General features: G+C 42.8%; 1 protein-coding gene across 8 annotated transcripts in view; it reads right to left on the bottom strand.

Annotated features, from left to right (window-relative positions):
• The window catches only part of nckap5l (NCK-associated protein 5-like), a 458,995-nt gene that overhangs the window by 245,213 nt on the left and 193,695 nt on the right, over nt 1-20,087 (bottom strand). For all 8 annotated transcript variants that reach the window (XM_055638609.1, XM_055638606.1, XM_055638607.1 and 5 more), the window contains one exon: nt 631-774. In XM_055638609.1, the coding sequence (XP_055494584.1) occupies nt 631-774 (144 nt within the window). The remainder of the gene's footprint in view (nt 1-630; nt 775-20,087) is intronic.

The raw sequence follows: 20,087 nt of genomic DNA on the forward strand, positions 1-20,087 counted from the left end.
CCATCTTCAGAAACTTCATCAGATCATTATTCATTTAAAGGGTATGAGCTTTTCCGACAGTGTGATAAATGCTAGGATTGACTGATCATCCTTAACTAAAGATGCTGCAATCCCACTAGTGATAGTACTCTCACAGCATTATTGGATAGGAAATTCCAGAATTTAGATCCTATAATGAAAGCATGGTGATACACTTTCAAGTTAGAATATGTATGACTTAGAGAGTTATCTTCATACTTTGGAAATCTTTGGTAGTTTTGGAAACCAATTGATAGTTTGGGTTTGAGGAAAAATGTTCATCTCTCTACATAGGACATATTCTGCCATGTGTAGGAATGAACTGCAGATGTAGGTTTATACCGAAGATAGACAGAAAATGCTGGAGTAATTCAGCGGGATAGGCAGCATCTCTGGATAAAAGGAATGGGAGATGTTTCGGGTTCAAGACCCTTCTTCAGGCCATTCTGCCATGGTGGATTTAACAAAAGTTGTTTATTTGAGTTGAGCAGGTGGATTTGTGAACAATTTTGAAGTAATATTTGAAAGAAGCACGGTTATGTTTTTAATATATCAAAATAAATTGCACTTGTAGATACAATTTACTGGAGATAATTTGTACTTGTTGCTTACCTCCAATGTTCTTAATCTTTTCAATAGTTGCATTGTCTTTCCTTGTTCCTCAATGGTGATTGCACTGCTTGAATATTCATCATCTGCTGCATTAATGTCACTTGCTGTTTCTTTGGAAGCTGTTACTTCTTCTGACATCTTAACCTGAATATCCAGAAATGTCACATTTTAGCAAGGCACACCAAACAGTTTGAAAAATAACCTATGGAGTCAATTAGGTTACAGCAACAAAAGTTGCAGATGTACTATGGAATGTATCTGTTTTATTTTTCATAGCGGTAAATAACAGTATGAGGTTTTTTTTGGTTTAGAGATACAGCGCGGAAACAGGTCCTTCTGCCCACCAAGTCCGTGCCAACCAGCGATTCCCGCACACTTACATTATCTTACATACACTAGGGATAATTTACAATTATATCAAGCCAATTAGCCAACAACCCTGTGTGGCTTTAGAGTGTGGATGGAAACCAGAGATCCCGGAGAAAACCCACGCAGGTCACGGTTTATGTACAAACTTCGTACTGACAAGCACCCGTAGTTAGGATCGAACCCGGGTCTCTTGTGATGCAAAGTGGCAACTCTACCACTGTACCCTGTGAATTTTATAACCAAGTGGAATTTACTGAGTCACATGAGTTCATGGCTCATTCCATTAGTAACAGGTACACAAGCCAGCAACGTAAATAGTTTTAAACCAGTCATTGAAAATAGCTCACAAGAAAATAATTTGGCCTTTATATAGGTGCTGCTTTTGTACATTAATCAACTATGAAACTTGACTCAAAGTTAGTCTGACAACCGTTAGAGTATATGCACTTTCAATTATGTGCAATTCATAAGGACTGGTGATCAACTAATCCATTACAGGAAGAAAACAATTAAAATTATGAAATCACATTCCTATTGATAGTGTTAATAATGGAAATTATAAATACATGACATTTTGAATGATTTTTAGAAATATATTTCTTTCTTTTCTTATTTTATGTTTTTTTAATTTCCTTTACAGTAGCTGACCATATTAAATTCAAGAAGAGCCAAGTTGGAAAGCGCCAGAAAGCAGGAGTGATGATCACAATGCGCAATGCATGTATCTGTTGACGGTGATACTTTTTTGTTGTTTGTCAGTTATAATTATTTCCGCTTGCATCCTGATACCAACAATTTTATCAATTTCCTGAACACATCAGCAAGGTGTCCAGTATTGTGACGTTAAAGTCAGATGAATATACCCAGCACTCTTCAAAACCTGGTTGCACCTCACAAAGACATGTAGAGCAGGTTCTACCAGTGGTCTAGAAAGTGAAGATATCGTAAGAAACAGAATCAAGGTGGAAACAAGAGTGCTTCAATTTTTTCTGATCCAACACTGGATCTTCATAGATGTGAGATTCAAAATGGGCAAGAATGTAAGGAACCTGAATTTGACCAAGGAGCATAAAGTGCATGCAAGGGTCCTAGAGTTCATTGATACGTCATGCCTTGAAGACATGAATTAGCATTGCAATAAGTTCTGTGACCAGACATGGCTGATCAACACTACTGAATGCATCTTCAATTGCAATATTCCACCAAAAGCACCGCTAACTTGATTCACTGTTAAATTAATCATAACCCCATCATTCATCCACACATACAAATCTTCTCATCAGACCTGCCTCAGTTGCTTCAAACGTAACATGACACTGTGGCACAATGGACTGCATCATGGTTTCAAGCATACTACAGTTCAATCCTAATCTGTTTAGAGTTTGCGCATAGGTAGACAAAAAATGCTGGAGAAACTCAGCAGGTGAGGCAGCATCTATGGAGAGAAGGAATTAGCGATTTTTCGGGTCGAGACCCTTCTTCAGACTAAACCATATACTATTTGCAAAATATTGTTTGCGCATTCTCTATAATACGCATGGAATTTTGTCAAGCTCTCCTGATTCCTCCTATATCCCAAATATGCGCAGATAGGTTTAGTTGTGCTACATTACTCCTCAGTGTAAGTAAGTAGCAAAAGTATCAAAGGAATTGTTGAGTAAGTCGCACATACTCACGGATACGGTACAACAGTATTCATTAACACACACAACACTCAGCAGCAGATCAATTCTACTGTGCTGCATCATCAACTAACAGCACGTCGGGTTGCGATAATATGAATGTTGTAGTAGTAGGCAGAGCTTATATTAATAAAGCACTACATTGGTTAGTAAGTAATGTAACCAATCTACAGGAATGCAATAGACCCAGTGGTCTGTATAGTCCCCTTCTGTGTCATAATAAATATATATGCAACACTGCTGCAAACAAACTGTATGACACTGATTGAAACATCACACATTCACGCACCCAGGAGGAAATGGTGGCCATCTGAGGCAACAAGCACTACTCAATGGGGAACACACATTCCTCCATGTTCTGATCCCCAAGGAGGAGACACTTATAGCCATGATTATCCACTTCCAAACCTGTAGCCATGGCTTTGAAAATAAAGTAGATAATACTATCTTTCACTTGCAGTCGCACTTCCACTTCCTCCCACAATTACATCTAATTCACAAGTCCAATACAATATAAACTTTAACATATTAATTTCCCCTCCCCCTCACCTTCCTTTCACTTCTTCCAATTCACCAAGATCCATCCATAAAATTGGATATTTTCCATTTGAAGCTACAGTAGTAAGGTCTTTACAGAAGTCATCACAGGCATCCTTTGAAATGTATTGCTTCTGCAAATTCTGCACCATCTAATTATGCCATTACAGCACATTCAACCTACCTAAAGGTGAAAACGAACATTTACCTAACAATTGTCTTGTGCCATTGTAGCTGGACTATATGTTTACAGTGCCACATGATAAAATTTGCATGCTAATCTAGCCAAATACTGTTACTGAGTCATCATTGCATTTATCTATTTGTATGCATTGGTGTGGACTGATTAAAATTGTTTATCCAGGACTGAGGCCACATCTAAGGGAGAGAGAAGGCTGGTGGCATGCAAACTGCTCAAAGATAGTACCCAAGCTAAGATTTGAACCAAAGTCACTGGAGCCGAGAGACAGCTGCTCCACCAGTGGTGCCACTGTGCCACCGGCAAAATGTTCCTGAAGTGCATTTTGCTTCAGGTGCATGTTCCATCCTTGTTGGTAGTCGAGAGTGGATAGTCATAAAAATCATGTTGCTTTTTCTTGCAAGATGTCAAGTTTATCAACCATTGTTGTGAATTTATGTCTTCTATGAAACTGGAGAACATTCCACCACACCCCTGGCTTGTGCCTTATAATTAACTGAGTCTTTGGCAAGTCAGCAGTGCATTCACTGGAATTTAGAAGGATGAGAGGGCATCTTATAGAGGCACATACATTTCTTAACGGATTAGAAAGGATAGAAGCAGGAAAAATGTTCCTGATGTTGGGGGAGTCCAGAACCAGGGGTCACAGTTTAAGAATAAAGGGTAGGCCTTTCAGGACTGAGGTGAGGGACAACTTTTTCACCCAGAGGAATGTGAATCTGTGGAATTCTCTGCCACAGAAGGCAGTGGAGGCCAATTCACTGGATGTTTTCAAGAGAGAGTCAGATGTAGCTATTAGGGCTGACAGAATCAAAGGATATGGGGAGAAAGCAGGAACGGGTACTGATTTTGGATGATCAGCCATGATCATATCGAATGGCGGTACTGGCTCTAAGGGCCGAATGGCCTACTCCTGCACCTATTGTCTATGTTTCGATGTTTCTATTAATAGTCACACTATGCCCTACCTCTGATCTGTTCTTGTAGCCATGATTGCTTAAGTAGACTTTCTTGTCAAAAATGATCCCCAAAGCCCTGATAGCATGGATTTACTGTAACATTTGTAGTTCCATTGAATGCCAACGGGAGGTAGGTAGATACTTCTCTGCATATTATTTGCCGGATTTTGCCTATCACCCAAACCATCAAAATGTGTTTATTGCATAAGTTACAGACTGCATCATTGCAAATGAACCAGCACATTGTGCAGTGCACAGTCCTGATATGACAGATTGGAAAGTAGTGAATATTATTGGGTCTAGCACCCTGCCCTGTCAGACCTTTGCATCAATATCTTGAGAAAAATTATCTCTGATAATCACAACTATCTTCTTTTGTGCCAGCTGTGATTTCAACCTGTGGAGAACATCCTCCTGGTTTTCACATTGAATTCAATGTTGTAGGGTTGTGATGTGCTCCGGAGACATGAGGTCCTGGTTAAATTCAAAAGAAAGAAAAGCAGGTTATTGTTGATTAAATTACCAGTCGCCACTTTCCCTTACGCTGCTGATGACAGATATCAAAATAGTCTGGCTCAGGAGTACAGCTGATTCTATAACATATAGATGGCGTCCAACCCTAGGTGACTCTTTTTGTGCTAGTCACAGAAGTGAATTTGCAATCACACATTACAATTGCTTCACTCTTTTAAATCTCTATCTGTACACTGTGGATGACGCGATTGTAATCATGTACTGTCTTTCCGTTGACTGGTTAGCACGCCAAAAAGGCTTTACACTGTACCATGGTACATGTGACAATAAACTAAACTAAACTAAACTCAACACTACAGCTGTGATACTGTTGGAACCTACAAACCTGCTCCACCCATTCCAACCAGCCTTTTCTACATATGATATGGAGTGACTGCATTAGGTAAAGGTTGCATTCTGCAATGTTAGGGAGCTTAAGAAGGGAGGAAATTATCAATCATTTGCTAGGCATTTTTATTCACCGATGTTGCAAATATTTGACCTTGCATTTTACATCTACATACTCAGATTGGGTAATATATATTATATGTAGTCATGGGCCTGCCTTCTCCCATTATCTTTCTAATTATCCACCACCATTTGTAACTGAATATAGAAACATAGAAAATAGGTGCAGGAGTAGGCCATTCGGCCCTTCGAGCCTGCACCGCCATTGAATATGATCATGGCTGATCATCCAACTCAGTATCCTGTACCTGCCTTCTCTCCATACCCCCTGATCCCTTTAGCCACAAGGGCCACATCTAACTCCCTCTTAAATATAGCCAATGAACTGGCCTCAACTATCTTCTGTGGGAGAGAATTCCAGAGATTCACCACTCTGTGTGAAAAACGTTTTCCTCATCTCGGTCCTAAAAGATTTCCCCCTTATCCTTAAACTGTGACCCCTTGTTCTGGACTTCCCCAACATTGGGAACAATCTTCCTGCATCTAGCCTGTCCAAACCCTTAAGAATTTTGTAAGTTTCTATAAGATCCCCCCTCAATCTTCTAAATTCTAGCGAGTACAAACCGAGTATATCCAGTCTTTCTTCATATGAAAGTCCTGACATCCCAGGAATCAGTCTGGTGAACCTTCTCTGTACTCCCTCTATGGCAAGAATGTCTTTCCTCAGGTTAGGAGACCAAAACTGTACGCAATACTCCAGGTGTGGTCTCACCAAGACCCTGTACAACTGCAGTAGAACCTCCCTGCTCCTATACTCAAATCCTTTTGCTATGAATGCAAACATACCATTTGCCTTCTTCACTGCCTGCTGCACCTGCATGCCTACTTTTAATGACTGGTGTACCATGACACCCAGGTCTCGTTGCATCTTCCCCTTTCCTAATCGGCCACCATTCAGATAATAATCTACTTTCCTGTTTTTGCCACCAAAGTGGATAACCTCACATTTATCCACATTATACTGCATCTGCCATGCATTTGCCCACTCACCCAGCCTATCCAAGTCACCTTGCAGCCTCCTAGCATCCTCCTCACAGCTAACACTGCCCCCCAGCTTCGTGTCATCCGCAAACTTGGAGATGTTGCATTCAATTCCCTCGTCCAATCATTAATATATATCGTAAATAGCTGGGGTCCCAGAACTAAGCCTTGCGGTTCCCCACTAGTCACTGCCTGCCATTGTGAAAAGGACTCGTTTAATCCTACTCTTTGCTTCCTGTCTGCCAGCCAGTTCTCTATCCACATCAATACTGAACCCCCAATACCGTGTGCTTTAAGTTTGTATACTAATCTCTTATGTGGGACCTTGTCGAAAGCCTTCTGGAAGTCCAGATATAACACATCCACTGGTTCTCCCTTATCCACTCTACTAGTTACATCCTCAAAAAATTCTATAAGATTCATCAGACATGATTTACCCTTCCTAAATCCATGCTGACTTTGTCCAATGATTTCACCACTTTCCAAATGTGCTGCTATCCCATCTTTAATAACTGATTTTAGCAGTTTCCCCACTACCGACGTTAGACTAACTGGTCTGTAATTCCCCGTTTTCTCTCTCCCTCCCTTTTTAAAAAGTGGTGTTACATTAGCTACCCTCCAATCCTCAGCAACTGCACCAGAATCTAAAGAGTTTTGAAATATTATCACTAATGCATCCACTATTTCTGGGGCTACTTCCTTAAGTACTCTGGGATGCAGCCTATCTGGCCCTGGGGATTTATCGGCCTTTAATCCATTCAATTTACCTAACACCACTTCCCGGCTAGCCTGGATTTCACTCAGTTCCTCCATCTCATTTGGCCCCGGTCCCCTGCTATTTCCGGCAGATTATTTATGTCTTCCTTAGTGAAGACAGAATCAAAGTAATTATTCAATTGGTCTGCCATGTCCTTGTTCCCCATGATCAATTCACCCGTTTCTGACTGCAAGGGACCTACATTTGTTTTAACTAATCTTTTTCTCTTCACATATCTATAAAAGCTTTTGCAGTCAGTTTTTATGTTCCCTGCCAATTTTCTTTCATAATCTATTTTCCCTTTTCTAATTAAGCCCTTTGTCCTCCTCTGCTGGTCTTTGAATTTCTCCCAGTCCTCTGGTAGGCTGCTTTTTCTGGCTAATTTGTACGCTTCATCTTTTGTTTTGATACTATCCCTGATTTCCCTTGTTATCCACGGATGCACTACCTTCCCTGATTTATTTTTTTGCCAAACTGGGATGAACAATTGTTGTAGTTCATCCATGCAGTCTTTAAACGCCTTCCATTGCATATCCACGGTCAACCCATTAAGAATCAACTGCCAGTCTATCTAGGCCAATTCACATCTCATACCCTCAAAGTTACCTTTCTTTAAGTTCAGGACCCCTGTTTCTGAATTAACGATGTCACTCTCCATCCTAATGAAGAACTCAACCATATTATGGTCACTCTTGCCCAAAGGGCCACGCACAACAAGACTGCTAACTAACCCTTCCTCATTACTCAATACCCAGTCTAGAATAGCCTGCTCTCTCGTTGGTTCCTCTACATGTTGGTTTAGAAAACTATCCCGCATACATTCCAAGAAATCCTCTTCCTCAGCACCTTTGTCAATTTGATTCACCCAATCTATATGTAGATTGAAGTCACCCATTATAACTGTTTTACCTTTGTTGCACGCATTTCTAATTTCCTGTTTGATGCCATCCCCAACTCCACTACTACTGTTAGGTGGCCTGTACACAACACCCACTGGCGTTTTCTGCCCCTTAGTGTTTCGCAGCTCTTCCCATATCGATTCCACATCCTCAAAGCTAATGTCCTTCCTTTGTATTGCGTTAATCTGCTCTCTAACCAGCAACGCTACACCACCTCCTTTCCCTTTCTGTCTATCCCTCCTGAAAATTGAATATCCCTGGATGTTCAGCTCCCAGCCTTGGTCACCCTGGAGCCATGTCTCCGTGATCCCAACTATATCACAGTCATTAATAGCTATCTGCACATTCAACTCATCCACCTTATTACGAATGCTCCTTGCATTGAGACACAAAGCCTTCAGTCTTGTTTTTACAACACTCTTACCCCTTATACTATTATGCTGAAAAGTGGCCCTTTTTGATTTTTGCCCTGGATTTGCCAGCCTGCCACTTTTACTTTTCACCTTGCTACCTATTGCTTCTACCCTCATTTTACACCCCTCTGTCTCTACGCTCACACATTTAAGAAACCCTTTCCCTTTAACTCCATCCTCCACTATCCCATTCCACACCCCACCCCTCTTATTAAGTTTAAAACCACCCGTGTAGCAATGGCAAACCTGCCTGCCAGAATGCTGGTCCCACACCTGTTAAGATGCAATCCGTCCCTTTTGTACAGTTCCCCCTTACCCCAAAACAGATCCCAGTGATCTAAGAATCTAAATCCCTGCCCCGTGCACCAGTCCCTCAGCCACACGTCTAGGCCCCGTATCTCCCTGTTCCTGCTCTCACCAGCACGAGGAACTGGAAGCAAACCGGAGATAACAACCCTGGAGGTCCTGCTTTTCAGCATTTTTCCGAGCTCTCTAAAGTCACGCTGCAGAATATTCATCCCCTTCTTTCTGACATCGTTTGTGCCGACATGCACTACCACTTCCGGATGTTCACCTTCGTCCTTGAGGATTTTCTGCACTCTGTCCGTGACATCCTGGATCCTGGCACCAGGAAGGCAGCACACCATCCTCGCATCCCGTCTGTTGCCGCAGAAACCCCTGTCCGTACCTCTCACAATGGAGTCTCCCACTACAATGGCGTTGCCTGCCTTAGGCCTTTTTGGTTTTGGCTCAACAGCCCGATTCGCATCGCAAGCCAGTCCGCCGCTCAGTGTAAACACGTCTTCTGTCCCGCCAGCTTCTAAGTGGGTGAACCTGTTCACAAGAGGTACACCACCCGGGGACGTTGGCATTCCATGCTTCCCTCCCTTTCTCACTGTCTCCCACCTTCTCTCTTCCAGTACCTTAGGTGTAACAATCTTACTGTAGGACTTGTCGAGGAACGACTCCGTTTCTCGGACGAACCGGAGGTCATCCACTTGCTTCTCCAGTTCCCCAACACGGTCCTTCAGGAGCTCTACCTGGATGCACTTCTCGCATTTGTAGCAGCCAGAGGCACCAGCGGTGTCCTTGACCTCCCACATACTGCAAGCATCGCACTGAATCAGCTTGCCTGACATCTCCTTCTTTCGTCTCTACCTCTCAAGCGTATTGCGTGGTCTCCTCTCCGAAGACTCTCGAGCCAAAGACTCACACTTCCCTCACAAGGCCGCTCACTCACTGCCGCTCCCTAAGAGCAGTCTTGCTTAAATTGACTGATAAATTGCCTGATTTACAAACCAAATTCCTCAGTTTTCAACTGTTTTCCCGGCACTGACTCACTTCTCTCCTCCCACTCGGGTTAGAGTCAATCAGTCTTATCTCTTGCTAATCTCCTCCTGCTGTTGCTCCCAAATCTACAGCAGTACCAGATATAGCAGGGCAATCAAATTTTGATCTGATCCATTAGTTAACTCTGCTATTGGGCCACTTCTATCAGTTAGCATGACAAAAGCAACATCCGTTCATACTGTAGATCAAACAGGATTGCTGATTTGATTCGTGTTTGGTTTTGCTGCTGATGACCTGATCCATAATCCATGTCAGGTTTCCCACACCACCGCCACCTCGTGCAGGTGGACAGCCATGTTGTGTTTTAGTTTAACTTACGATTCGGAGCTTACAGTGCTCATCTCGATGGTCTCTGTATGTATACAAATTAAAGTACTTGTTATGATATATAATTACTCTATATCGTGAAGCTGCAGTGCCACTTAGGGGATCAACCATACAGGTCATCGACCACAATGTTATTCCACTTTTAGGCTATGATGCCTGCAAAGATATGAGACTGGTTACCTTCAGCAAGGCTGGGCATCCACTAACTCCAGTTCCAGATTCTACACAGCGTATTCTCATGGATTACCACGATCTTTTCACTGAAGAACTTGGCACGCTACCAATCATTTAATCTATGTCTTTAGACCCGGAGGTGCATCCTGTGGTTCATCATGCTCAGCGTGTACCTATTGCCATGAGAGACCGGGTCAAAGCCGAACTGGACAGGGTGGTGGCATTGGGAGTTATCAAGCCTGTGTTGGAACCCAAGAACTGGGTCTCCTCGATGGTGGCTGCTACAAAGAATAAACAGTAGATTTGTATATGTATTAATCCGAGGGACCTGAAAACTGCACTCAAAAGGCCCCATCACCCCATGCGCACCGTGGAGGAGGTAGCTGCCCACATGGGTAAGCCAACGGTATTCTCTGAATTAGATGCCAAGAGCTCCTTCTGGCAGATTCCCCTGGATGATGCATCATCTATGAGTACCACCTTCAGCACTGTTTTCAGCTGCTAGTGTACAGTACAGAGACAACAGATTTTTGCGCACGTCGTTTGGCCATCAGCCAGTGATGTGTTTCAGCGCTCCATGGAGCAACTGTTTGATGGATACACTTGTGCTATCATCATGGACGATATCATTGTTAGTGGCAAAGACATGGAACAACATGATGCCAACTTGAAGAAGGTACTCGAGCGTGCCAGGGAAGTGAACTTAAAACTGAATCCCCCAAAATGTCAGTTCCATGTTAAGCAGGTGAGCTACGTGGGGCATATTTTCACGGTTGATGGTCTCAAGGCAGATGCTTCTAAGACTGTGGCTGTTAGCGAAATGTCCACGCCCACTGATGTTGCAGGCCTGCAGAGATTTCTGGGCATGGTTAATTACCTTGGAAAATTACTTCCCCCAACTTCGCAGAGATCTCAGCTCCCATGAGGCAACATACTCACAAAGACACTGCCTGGATATGGCACGAACAGCAGCAACATGCGTTTGACACTCTAAAACGTCAGATGTCATGCCCACCTACCCTGGCATTATAATGTCGATAAACCTGTTACTTTGACCTGTGATGCATCCCAGTACAGCCTCGATGCAGCATGTCTGCAGGATGAGCGGCCTGCTGCTTATGCCTCCAGGACGATGACGGACATGGGGACGAGGTATGTTCAGATCGAGACGGAATTGCTGGCAGTGGTCTTTGCATGTGTCAAATTCAACTATTACATTTTTGGCAAGGCTGTTTGTAGAGACCGACCACCCACCTACCTTTGGTTACCATTTTAAACAAGCCTATACATGGCTCTGGCATGGCTACAAAGAATGATGTTGCAGCTCCAGAAATATGATATCTCTCTCACTTACATGCAGAGTAAGCACATGTATTTGGCTGACACATTATCCCGTGCTCCCAGGAGGTTGAGCACCCAGCACACGTCAGGAATAGACACGTTTGACGTCATGGCAATTGATTTCACTCATCCTTCACATCTGGATACCTTGGTGGTTCGTATGGCAGAAGATGCCACCCTGCAGATGCTCGCTTCGGTCATTAATCACGGATGTCCTGGCAATCATTCGCTTCCGCTTGCTGTACGGCCTTATTTTTCTGTCCGAGATGAACTGACCATTGATGGCAGGGTTATCAAAAAGGCAGTGATCCCGGCTTCATTCCAACAGAAGTACTTTGACGCCGTACATGGAGGTCATCCTGGTTCTGAAGCTGTGGTGCAACGAGCAAACAACATGTTTTTCTGGCCTGCCATGTCAGATTATATACACCAGATGGTGCATTCCTGCGCTGTGTGCAACAGCAGCTCCACATCAACAGAAAGAGCCCCTTTTGCAGCACCCAGTTCCTGACTTGCCGTGGTCTATGGTGGCTACTGACATTTTCAACTGGCGTGGCCACCAATACTTGGCCCTGGTTGACTCTTACTCCGGATGGTTTGAGATAGATCTGCTCCTCAAAGCTTCCACTGCGGCGGTCGTCAAGAAACTTGCGATGATTTTACCGTCCATGGGGTACCTCAAACCCTCGTGTCTGACAATGGTAGCCAATTCACAAGTCAGCGTTTCAAAGACTTTGCAAAGGAATGGGATTTTAGGCACATCACCAGCAGTCGAACCGGCTGGCTGAGCGAGCTGTCCGCAGTGCAAAGGAGCTCATGGAGAAGTACAGCAGGGCCGGGTCTGATGTGTTTTTGGATCTTCTCAATCTCTGCAACATTCCACGTGATCTCACACTCGGTTCGCATGCTCAGCGACTCATGTCTAGACAGACCAGGCCTACTCTTCCAGTCTCGAAGCAGCTGCTCCAGCCACGTCTGCAAGCCCGAGGTGGGTCGGGCGCTTCTGGAGCGTGAAAAACAGACGGAGAAGGGGTACTACAACCGTTCTAGTTGTCCTTGCCAACCATTGTCGGAGTGCCAGGTGGTCCATCTCCAAACCCAGAAGGGGTATGACCATATGGGCATGGTCAAGGAGCTGTGTCCGGAACCAAGGTCTTATTTGATACAATCTGGCGGAGGTCTATACAGACAAAACCGACGACATATTCTGCCAGTAAATGAGCCAGTGCCATTGAGGCAGGTTCAGTATGATGATACAGATTACCTAAATGATGTGTTAAGGACAGAGGATGGAAATGACTATCTGAAGGCAGAGCTATAGTCAATACACAATACACAGCAATACTGTTGAAGGCAGAGCTATAGTCAATACACAGGAGCCTGATGCAAGTGTCTAGATGTGCCAGCAATGAGTATAAGGCCAGAGAGATAACATCTGCCTTGGACTTGTGGCAGTTGGCCGCAAACTGCGGTGGATCAAGGCTGTCTGGAAGGCAGGAGCAGCCACAACTAATTCTAGGAAAGACAACCAACTCCCGTAATGAGCGATTGCCTTTTTTTTCTGCTTTTATTGCAATCTATCAACAAGTGGTCATACCAAATAAAAAGCACGAGTTGGTCTGGGCTGCTCTTTAATAAAAATCATGGATATGACCTCTAAATGGGGATGTCACCAGGGAAAAATTCATCACTTTGCATCATACATTCAGACAGCATCTGGGTAGGGAAATGGTCTTTTTTTTGTCAGGATCCTCCTCCAGACTGAAGGCAGAAGTAAACTGCGATGCTATCTGTCCATTTTCCTCCAGAAATACTGCCCGACTCGCTGAGTTCCGACAGCAGTTTGTTTCTTGCTCAAGATTCCAGTATCTGTAGCCACTTGTGTGATCATACATCCATCTAACTCTACTTTAAAGATATTCACAAATTCTGCTTTGGTCATCCTTTCAATCAACACATAGAAAATAAAATAGTACAGCACAGGACAAGGCCCTTCGGCCCACAACATCTGTACTGAACATGATGCCAACTCTTATTTGCCCGAAAATAATCCATATCCCACCATTCACTGGCTAACCATATTTCTATCCTCAAGTCTCTTAAAAGCCTTTCTTATATTTATCTACACAACCACCAGTGCATTCCAGGCACACACTACCCTCTGTGTAAAAGATGTGTCCCACACATCCTACACACACTGCAGGGCTGGTGGTGTAGGTAACTACACATAATACTCCAAATGCGGCTTAACTAAAATCCTACAAGTGTTTCAAAGATTTACAATCCTCTGAAAGAAGTCACTTTATCTCTGTATTAAGTGGGTGACCATATATTATTAAACGGTATTCATTGGTTGATGGGGATACATATATGAGGGGAATCATATATCTGTCTCTCATAAGAAAGTTCCTAACTACATCTATTCATCGACCACTAATTTGTTTCAATCAAATCCACACTCACTCTTCTAAACCCGACTGAAAACAAGTTTGGAAGAATTGCTCACTACTTCCCTCTTCCTTTGTTCCAGCTTGCTCTCCATCTTTGCTGCAGTAAATGATTTTATAATTCTTCTGCGTAAATTATGCAACATTACATTTGAGAACAGCTCCATCCAAGGCCGCAAGAAATTGCAGAGAATTGTGGCCGATCACGCAAACCAACTTCCCTCCATCTACACTTCACACTGGTTCAGTAAGGTCACCGGCATAATCAAGGACGAGTTTCATCCCGGTCATTCCCTCTTCTCCCCTCTCCCAACAGGCAAGAAGTACAGAATTGTGAAAATACATGCCTCCAGGTTCGTGTACAGTTTCTTCCCAGCTGTTATCAGGCAACTGAACCATTCTCTCATCAACTTGAGAGCGGTCCTGACCGACCATCTACTTATTGGAGACCCTCGGACTATCTAATTAGACTTTATTGGACATTGCCTTGCACTAAATGTTATCTTTATCCTGCATCTGTACACCATGGACAACTTGATTGCAATAATGTATAGTCTTTCCACTGACTGGATAGTTTGCAACAAAAATAAGCTTTTCACTATACCACAGTACGTGACAATAAACTAAACTAAAATAAAATGTTCGCCCTGCATTACCCTCCCCATATAATTTATTTGCCACTTACCAGAGATTTCTCAATACTCTGTTAAAATTATTTTACAATGTTCAACGCTTTTAACTCTGCCTGACCCTTTTTTCGTTAACCTATCAAGTTTTTAATACTTTTAACATTGTTTCTGCAGAATCTTGTCGCTGATTTTGTACTTGCAGTTACAAATTATTACCACCAGAGGATGCCACCTGTACCTAACTTGCTGAGGCCCCGAGATTTACCCAGCGCAATATATACAGAACCTTTGCATGCTTGGCAAACATCGGCTACACTTTTAAAGATAGGGAGGAAGGATCAGGTGATATATGAAATCCACACGTGTAAATCTTCACACATAACAATGTTATGAACTGTATTTTTTTATTGTAATGCGTTAAATAGTTCACACTATTTATTGGTGTTTTTTTATTGTGTTCAGCTGCTGAATTTTTCACTTGCTGCTCAGCTGTTTACAGCAAAAGCTGTCAATTTTCTCGCATCTTGATTTGTGGCCTATCTTAGCTACTTACAAAATAAACCTGGTTCATATTTAAAGTTGCAGGAGTGACAAATCAGTAAACCCTCATTATAACACACCATGGGGGGGGGGAGGGGGGGTGCGGGGAGAGGGAATGGTGACCGCCATTGCCGATTGCCTGCTATAGCCAAGTAAGGTATTGATATTGTATGCAGTTGAATGGGGATACTGTGGATAGGGTGAGCTGCTTTAAATACCTGGGTCCACATCGCAGAGGATCTGACATGGACATCACACGCTGCAGCACTCGTGAGTAAGGCAAGGCAGCGCCTTTACCACCTCAGGCAATTGAGGAAATTCAGAGTGTCTCTGAGGATCCTCCAGTGCTTCTACTCAGCGGCTGTGGAAAGCATCTTGTCCGGAAACATCACGATTTGGTTTGGAAACTGCTCTGCCCAGGATAAGAAGGCTCTGCAGAGAGTAGTGCGTTCAGCCTAATGCACTATGGGAACTACACTCTTCTAAACCCCCCCCGCAGGAACTATACATTAGAAGGTGCAACTTCAGAGCCAACAAGATCATGGGAGACCACTTCCACCCCAGCAACAGACTGTTCCAGCTGCTACGGTCAGGCAAACACCTCCGTTGCCATGCTGTGAAACCTGAGAGGATGAGAAGGAGTTTCTTCCCAGAGGCCATTAGCACTGTAAACTCCTATCTCTCCAGGGACTAACTTTACTGTACCTTTTTACTGTTGTGTCTTTTTTAAATTGCTGTTTTTGTTCTTTTTTCCTCCCACAAATATGCAATATGTGAATATTTGTTTATGTTCCATTCTGTTTTGTAGGTTTTTTTTGCACAATCCGCAAGCATTGCCACTTTACATTTCACTGCACATCTCGTATGCGTTTGTGACAAATAAACTTGACTTTGACTTTGACTTTGAAATCAAGAACTGCAGATAATGGTTAATCCACAAAAGAACACAAAATGCTGGAGTAACTCAGTGGGTCCGGCAGCATTTTGGATAGGTGACATCGGTGACAGTCTGCTGAATTACTCCAGCACTTTGTGTCATTTCACCTTAAAACTAGGCGGCGATGCTGCTGGTCCACCCAATGAGCCCTCTTCACCGGCTGCTGCGGCAGTTGTTGCGGCTCATGTTGTAGTTCCTGACCGGCAGCTCTTTATTCAAGCCGCTGCCACCAACAGGACGCACTCGGTCACCATGTGGCCCCCCTCCCTTTCACCAGCTACACTTCTTCCTTCGCTTTGTCTCCCCTGCCGCCACCAACATCTTCCAAGGTGGAGCATGCCAACGGTGAAGGAGGGGGTGTGGGATGGGGTGGGGGAGGAGAAGGCAGCAGTGAAGGGGGGGATGGGAGAGAAGCTAAGTGATGGAGCGACTAAAGGAGGTGGAGAAGGCGGTATGGGAGTGGTGGAGCGGACAAAGTGAACAAAGTAGCGGCAGCAGGTGGGAGTGTAGGGTGCCCCGCAGTGACCTGTCGGTGGCGGCGGCGAAGGCTTGAGGAAAGCGCTGTCCCCAGGGGCTACAATGGGAGCTCCATCAACAGCCAGTTCAACTAGACCATGTGGTGAGTGAAGAAGGGCTCGCTGGCATTGTAAGTGGAGAGGAGGTGGTGCGAGTTGGAAGTGGCATCCCCCGCAGATCCATCCGCTAGATCCAAAATCCATTATAAAGTGGACCGATAAAATGAGGGTTTACTATCGAATTTCCGCCTGTAGTAAGATTTAAATACGATTCACATAGAATTTATCATAAAACATTATAACTTCTCTGTTTGCCAGATCCAGATTCAACAGAAAGAATAAAGGACAAGGTATCAGCACTCATCATCATCCAAGAATGTCAGACTTCAACTTCTGGTGTCCGCATGTTCTCAGTTAAACACTAAATGTAGGAATTTCCATCTGACTTCCATGACTTCCTCACAACTGCCCTATAACAGTATCCTGCTGGGAGTCTCAGTATCAAAATACATTTATGAGCAAGAAGCTGATACACTTGGTTGCTGAATGACTATTAAATACTGTCGAATGAATGAGAGTTTGACCATTCAAGGATTTTGATACTTCAAGTCATTCCGATGTACTGACTCTACCACTCTCCATTTAAGTATTGCGGGCATAAAGGTGGGGGATGCAGTGGACCCCACAAAGTCTAATCGCATTGATTCAAACAGTGCCAAGGAAGTTAACTATTATCCCTGCTCAGCTAGGACAAGTGCTCATTCATGTTGAAATGCACCAGAAAGAAGCATAAAGAACACTGACAGCCACTGGTAGGATCTGCAGGTGGTTTAAGTTGTTGCCTCAGAGGTATCTCCTCATGGGAAATTGGAGATGGATCTTGCCATCCAACTCTACATTAATTGAGGAAATAAAATTTTATATTTTCAGTGGTTATGAAATTGTAGTTAACGACAGAAATCAGCTTTGGTTCTGCAAAATTAACTTTTATGTGTGAAGGTTCATTACTTCAAATATTAATTATTGTCAGAATTTTCGCAAAAATATCTCCCCTTTTACCTTTGTTTTAATCCCATCTTCTTTTCCTTATGTTTTCTAATCCTATTTGTGATTTCATGTTGCATTAACACTTTAAGTTGCATTTCCTTGGTTAGAGCTAGCAGGTCTCGGCGAGGGTATTTCAGATAAATTGGCTGAAGTAACTTGTTGCTGCTTGTCCTGTTCTAACACATTCAATATAACCTGCCTCTGATTCCTAGTGTCTAAAACAGCAAAATCCACAAAACATCTGTGCACAGCTGAATAATGAGCACCATTTGTTGCTGACTGAAAAATCTAGGCCAATACTTCAAAATGCAGTGACCCCATTGTTTATGGCGGAAAGATTGAGTTACTATTCAATAGTGGTTCTTTGGCACAATAAACAAAATAGGATATACATTACTAAAATGTTAACATTTTAAAAACTTAAATATTATGTTAATCAAATAGTCAGTGAATAATCTGGGGGGAAAAAACAAGATCTGCCATTATATATTCCTGGGAATTAATCAATTGTATATTTTCTTGTCAAAGTTTTGCCTCAGCATTGAATTTTCATCATTGAGTTTTATCTGGGTCGAGTGATTAACGAAGCTTGTAGAAACAGCATTGGCAATAACTGGGTTGAAGCATTCATTGTCCCTTGTACTGTGCATCGAAAAGATCCCAATGTTACACGGCCAAACACAGAGAAATCTTCCAATGTCTCTAATCGTCCGAAAATTACATATCCATTACACATTTTAATAGATTAATCCCTGATCCACACTGCTGAACAAATAACCTAATCAATGTGTTTAAGAGGGAACTGCAGATGCTGGAGAATCGAAGGTTACACAGAAAAGCTGGAGAAACTCAGCGGGTGCAGCAGCATCTATGGAGCGAAGGAAATAGGCAACGTTTCGGGCCGAAACCCTTCTTCAGACAATGTGCTGACTTCAATTAAATACAGCAGCATTCAACAAAGTATTCATTCTCGGATGTTGAAAATTGTATCTAATTGTAACAGGTCAACAAGTTTGGATCTGCTTTCCTATGACATAACCATATAAACTAGTCATGCATTCATAAGTCATAGATTCATTTTGAACAACCAGTCAGCGAGCCTAAATAGTCCCAACTTAAACATGTAATGACTAGTTTATATGTAACAATTATTATATTGTATTGAAATGCCAGTTACCTGTCATTCTCAGGCTTTTTCAAGAATGACATTATGAAAATAATTGGCAAAGAAATGCAATGGGTTGCCAATGTTTTTTTTTTATATTTAAGAGTACGGTAATAGTAGACATAGGGAAGTACTGATCTCCCAAGGCTAACAAATTCTGTTCACACACTATGACAGTAATCTTAAAGTATGTTATGCTAAGCCAGTAAAATGTCAAGGCTAATTTCATTAATTCTCAGTTACTGAAACAATAAAAAAAAATAACAGAATCATTGATCTTCTGCTTACCTTATCTTTGATTATCACTTATTCTCTTTGCATATGAACTGTTCATTATTCTCTCCTAAACTTTTCACACACAAAAAATATTTAGCCTCCTTTACCCTTGCCTTTCCTTTCTTTTACCAAACATCCACTTTGCTGGCAATTTTCCAGAAAATCGACCTTTCACCATCGAAGCACAGTTAAAGATTTGTTTTTCCCCTTCTAATGGAGCAAAGGTTTCGAATTTGTCTTTGGCTTTAAAATTAAGATATAATTAAATCTCTGAAGGAATCTAATTGAAATTAGAAAGAGCATTGCAGAATGTGTATGCATGTCATTGGATCCTCAGGCTAAAAGGTTCCTGAGCAAATAAATAAACAGATTTTGCATATGTGAAAATATTGAACAAAATTAATTAAGAGACTGTCTTTGAACTTCCATCATCCATCTGTTACAAAATAAATGATCTTTTATTTTAATTTGCAGTCTGAATATTTTGGAAATTTGTCAGATCTGATGATAACTTTTTTGAACAGGCAAACAAAAAGTACCAATAAGACAGGTTCTCCCCCCTCTCCCCCCCCCCCCCCCCCACCCCCCCCCCCCCCCCCCCCCCCCCCCCCCCCCCCCCCCCCCCCCCCCCCCCCCCCCCCCCCCCCCCCCCCCCCAAAGAGTAAAGTGACCTATTTCTACGACTCTAGCCTAGTAGTTCTAACATCATGAAATGCATTGAGGGATTGGTTATGACACACATCTGCATCTCTCCTGGACAATCTAGGCCCCTTACAATTTACATGCAGGAAAAATAAGTCAACGGAGGATTCCACCTTCAGCTCTGGATCACCATGAAGTAAGAACACCAATAACAGGATACTATTCATTGACTACAGCTCAGCCTTCAACATTATAATACCAAAAAAGCTTATCTCTAAACATTTTGACTT

Source organism: Leucoraja erinacea, chromosome 7, assembly GCF_028641065.1.
Source record: "Leucoraja erinacea ecotype New England chromosome 7, Leri_hhj_1, whole genome shotgun sequence".
NCBI lineage: Eukaryota > Metazoa > Chordata > Chondrichthyes > Rajiformes > Rajidae > Leucoraja > Leucoraja erinaceus.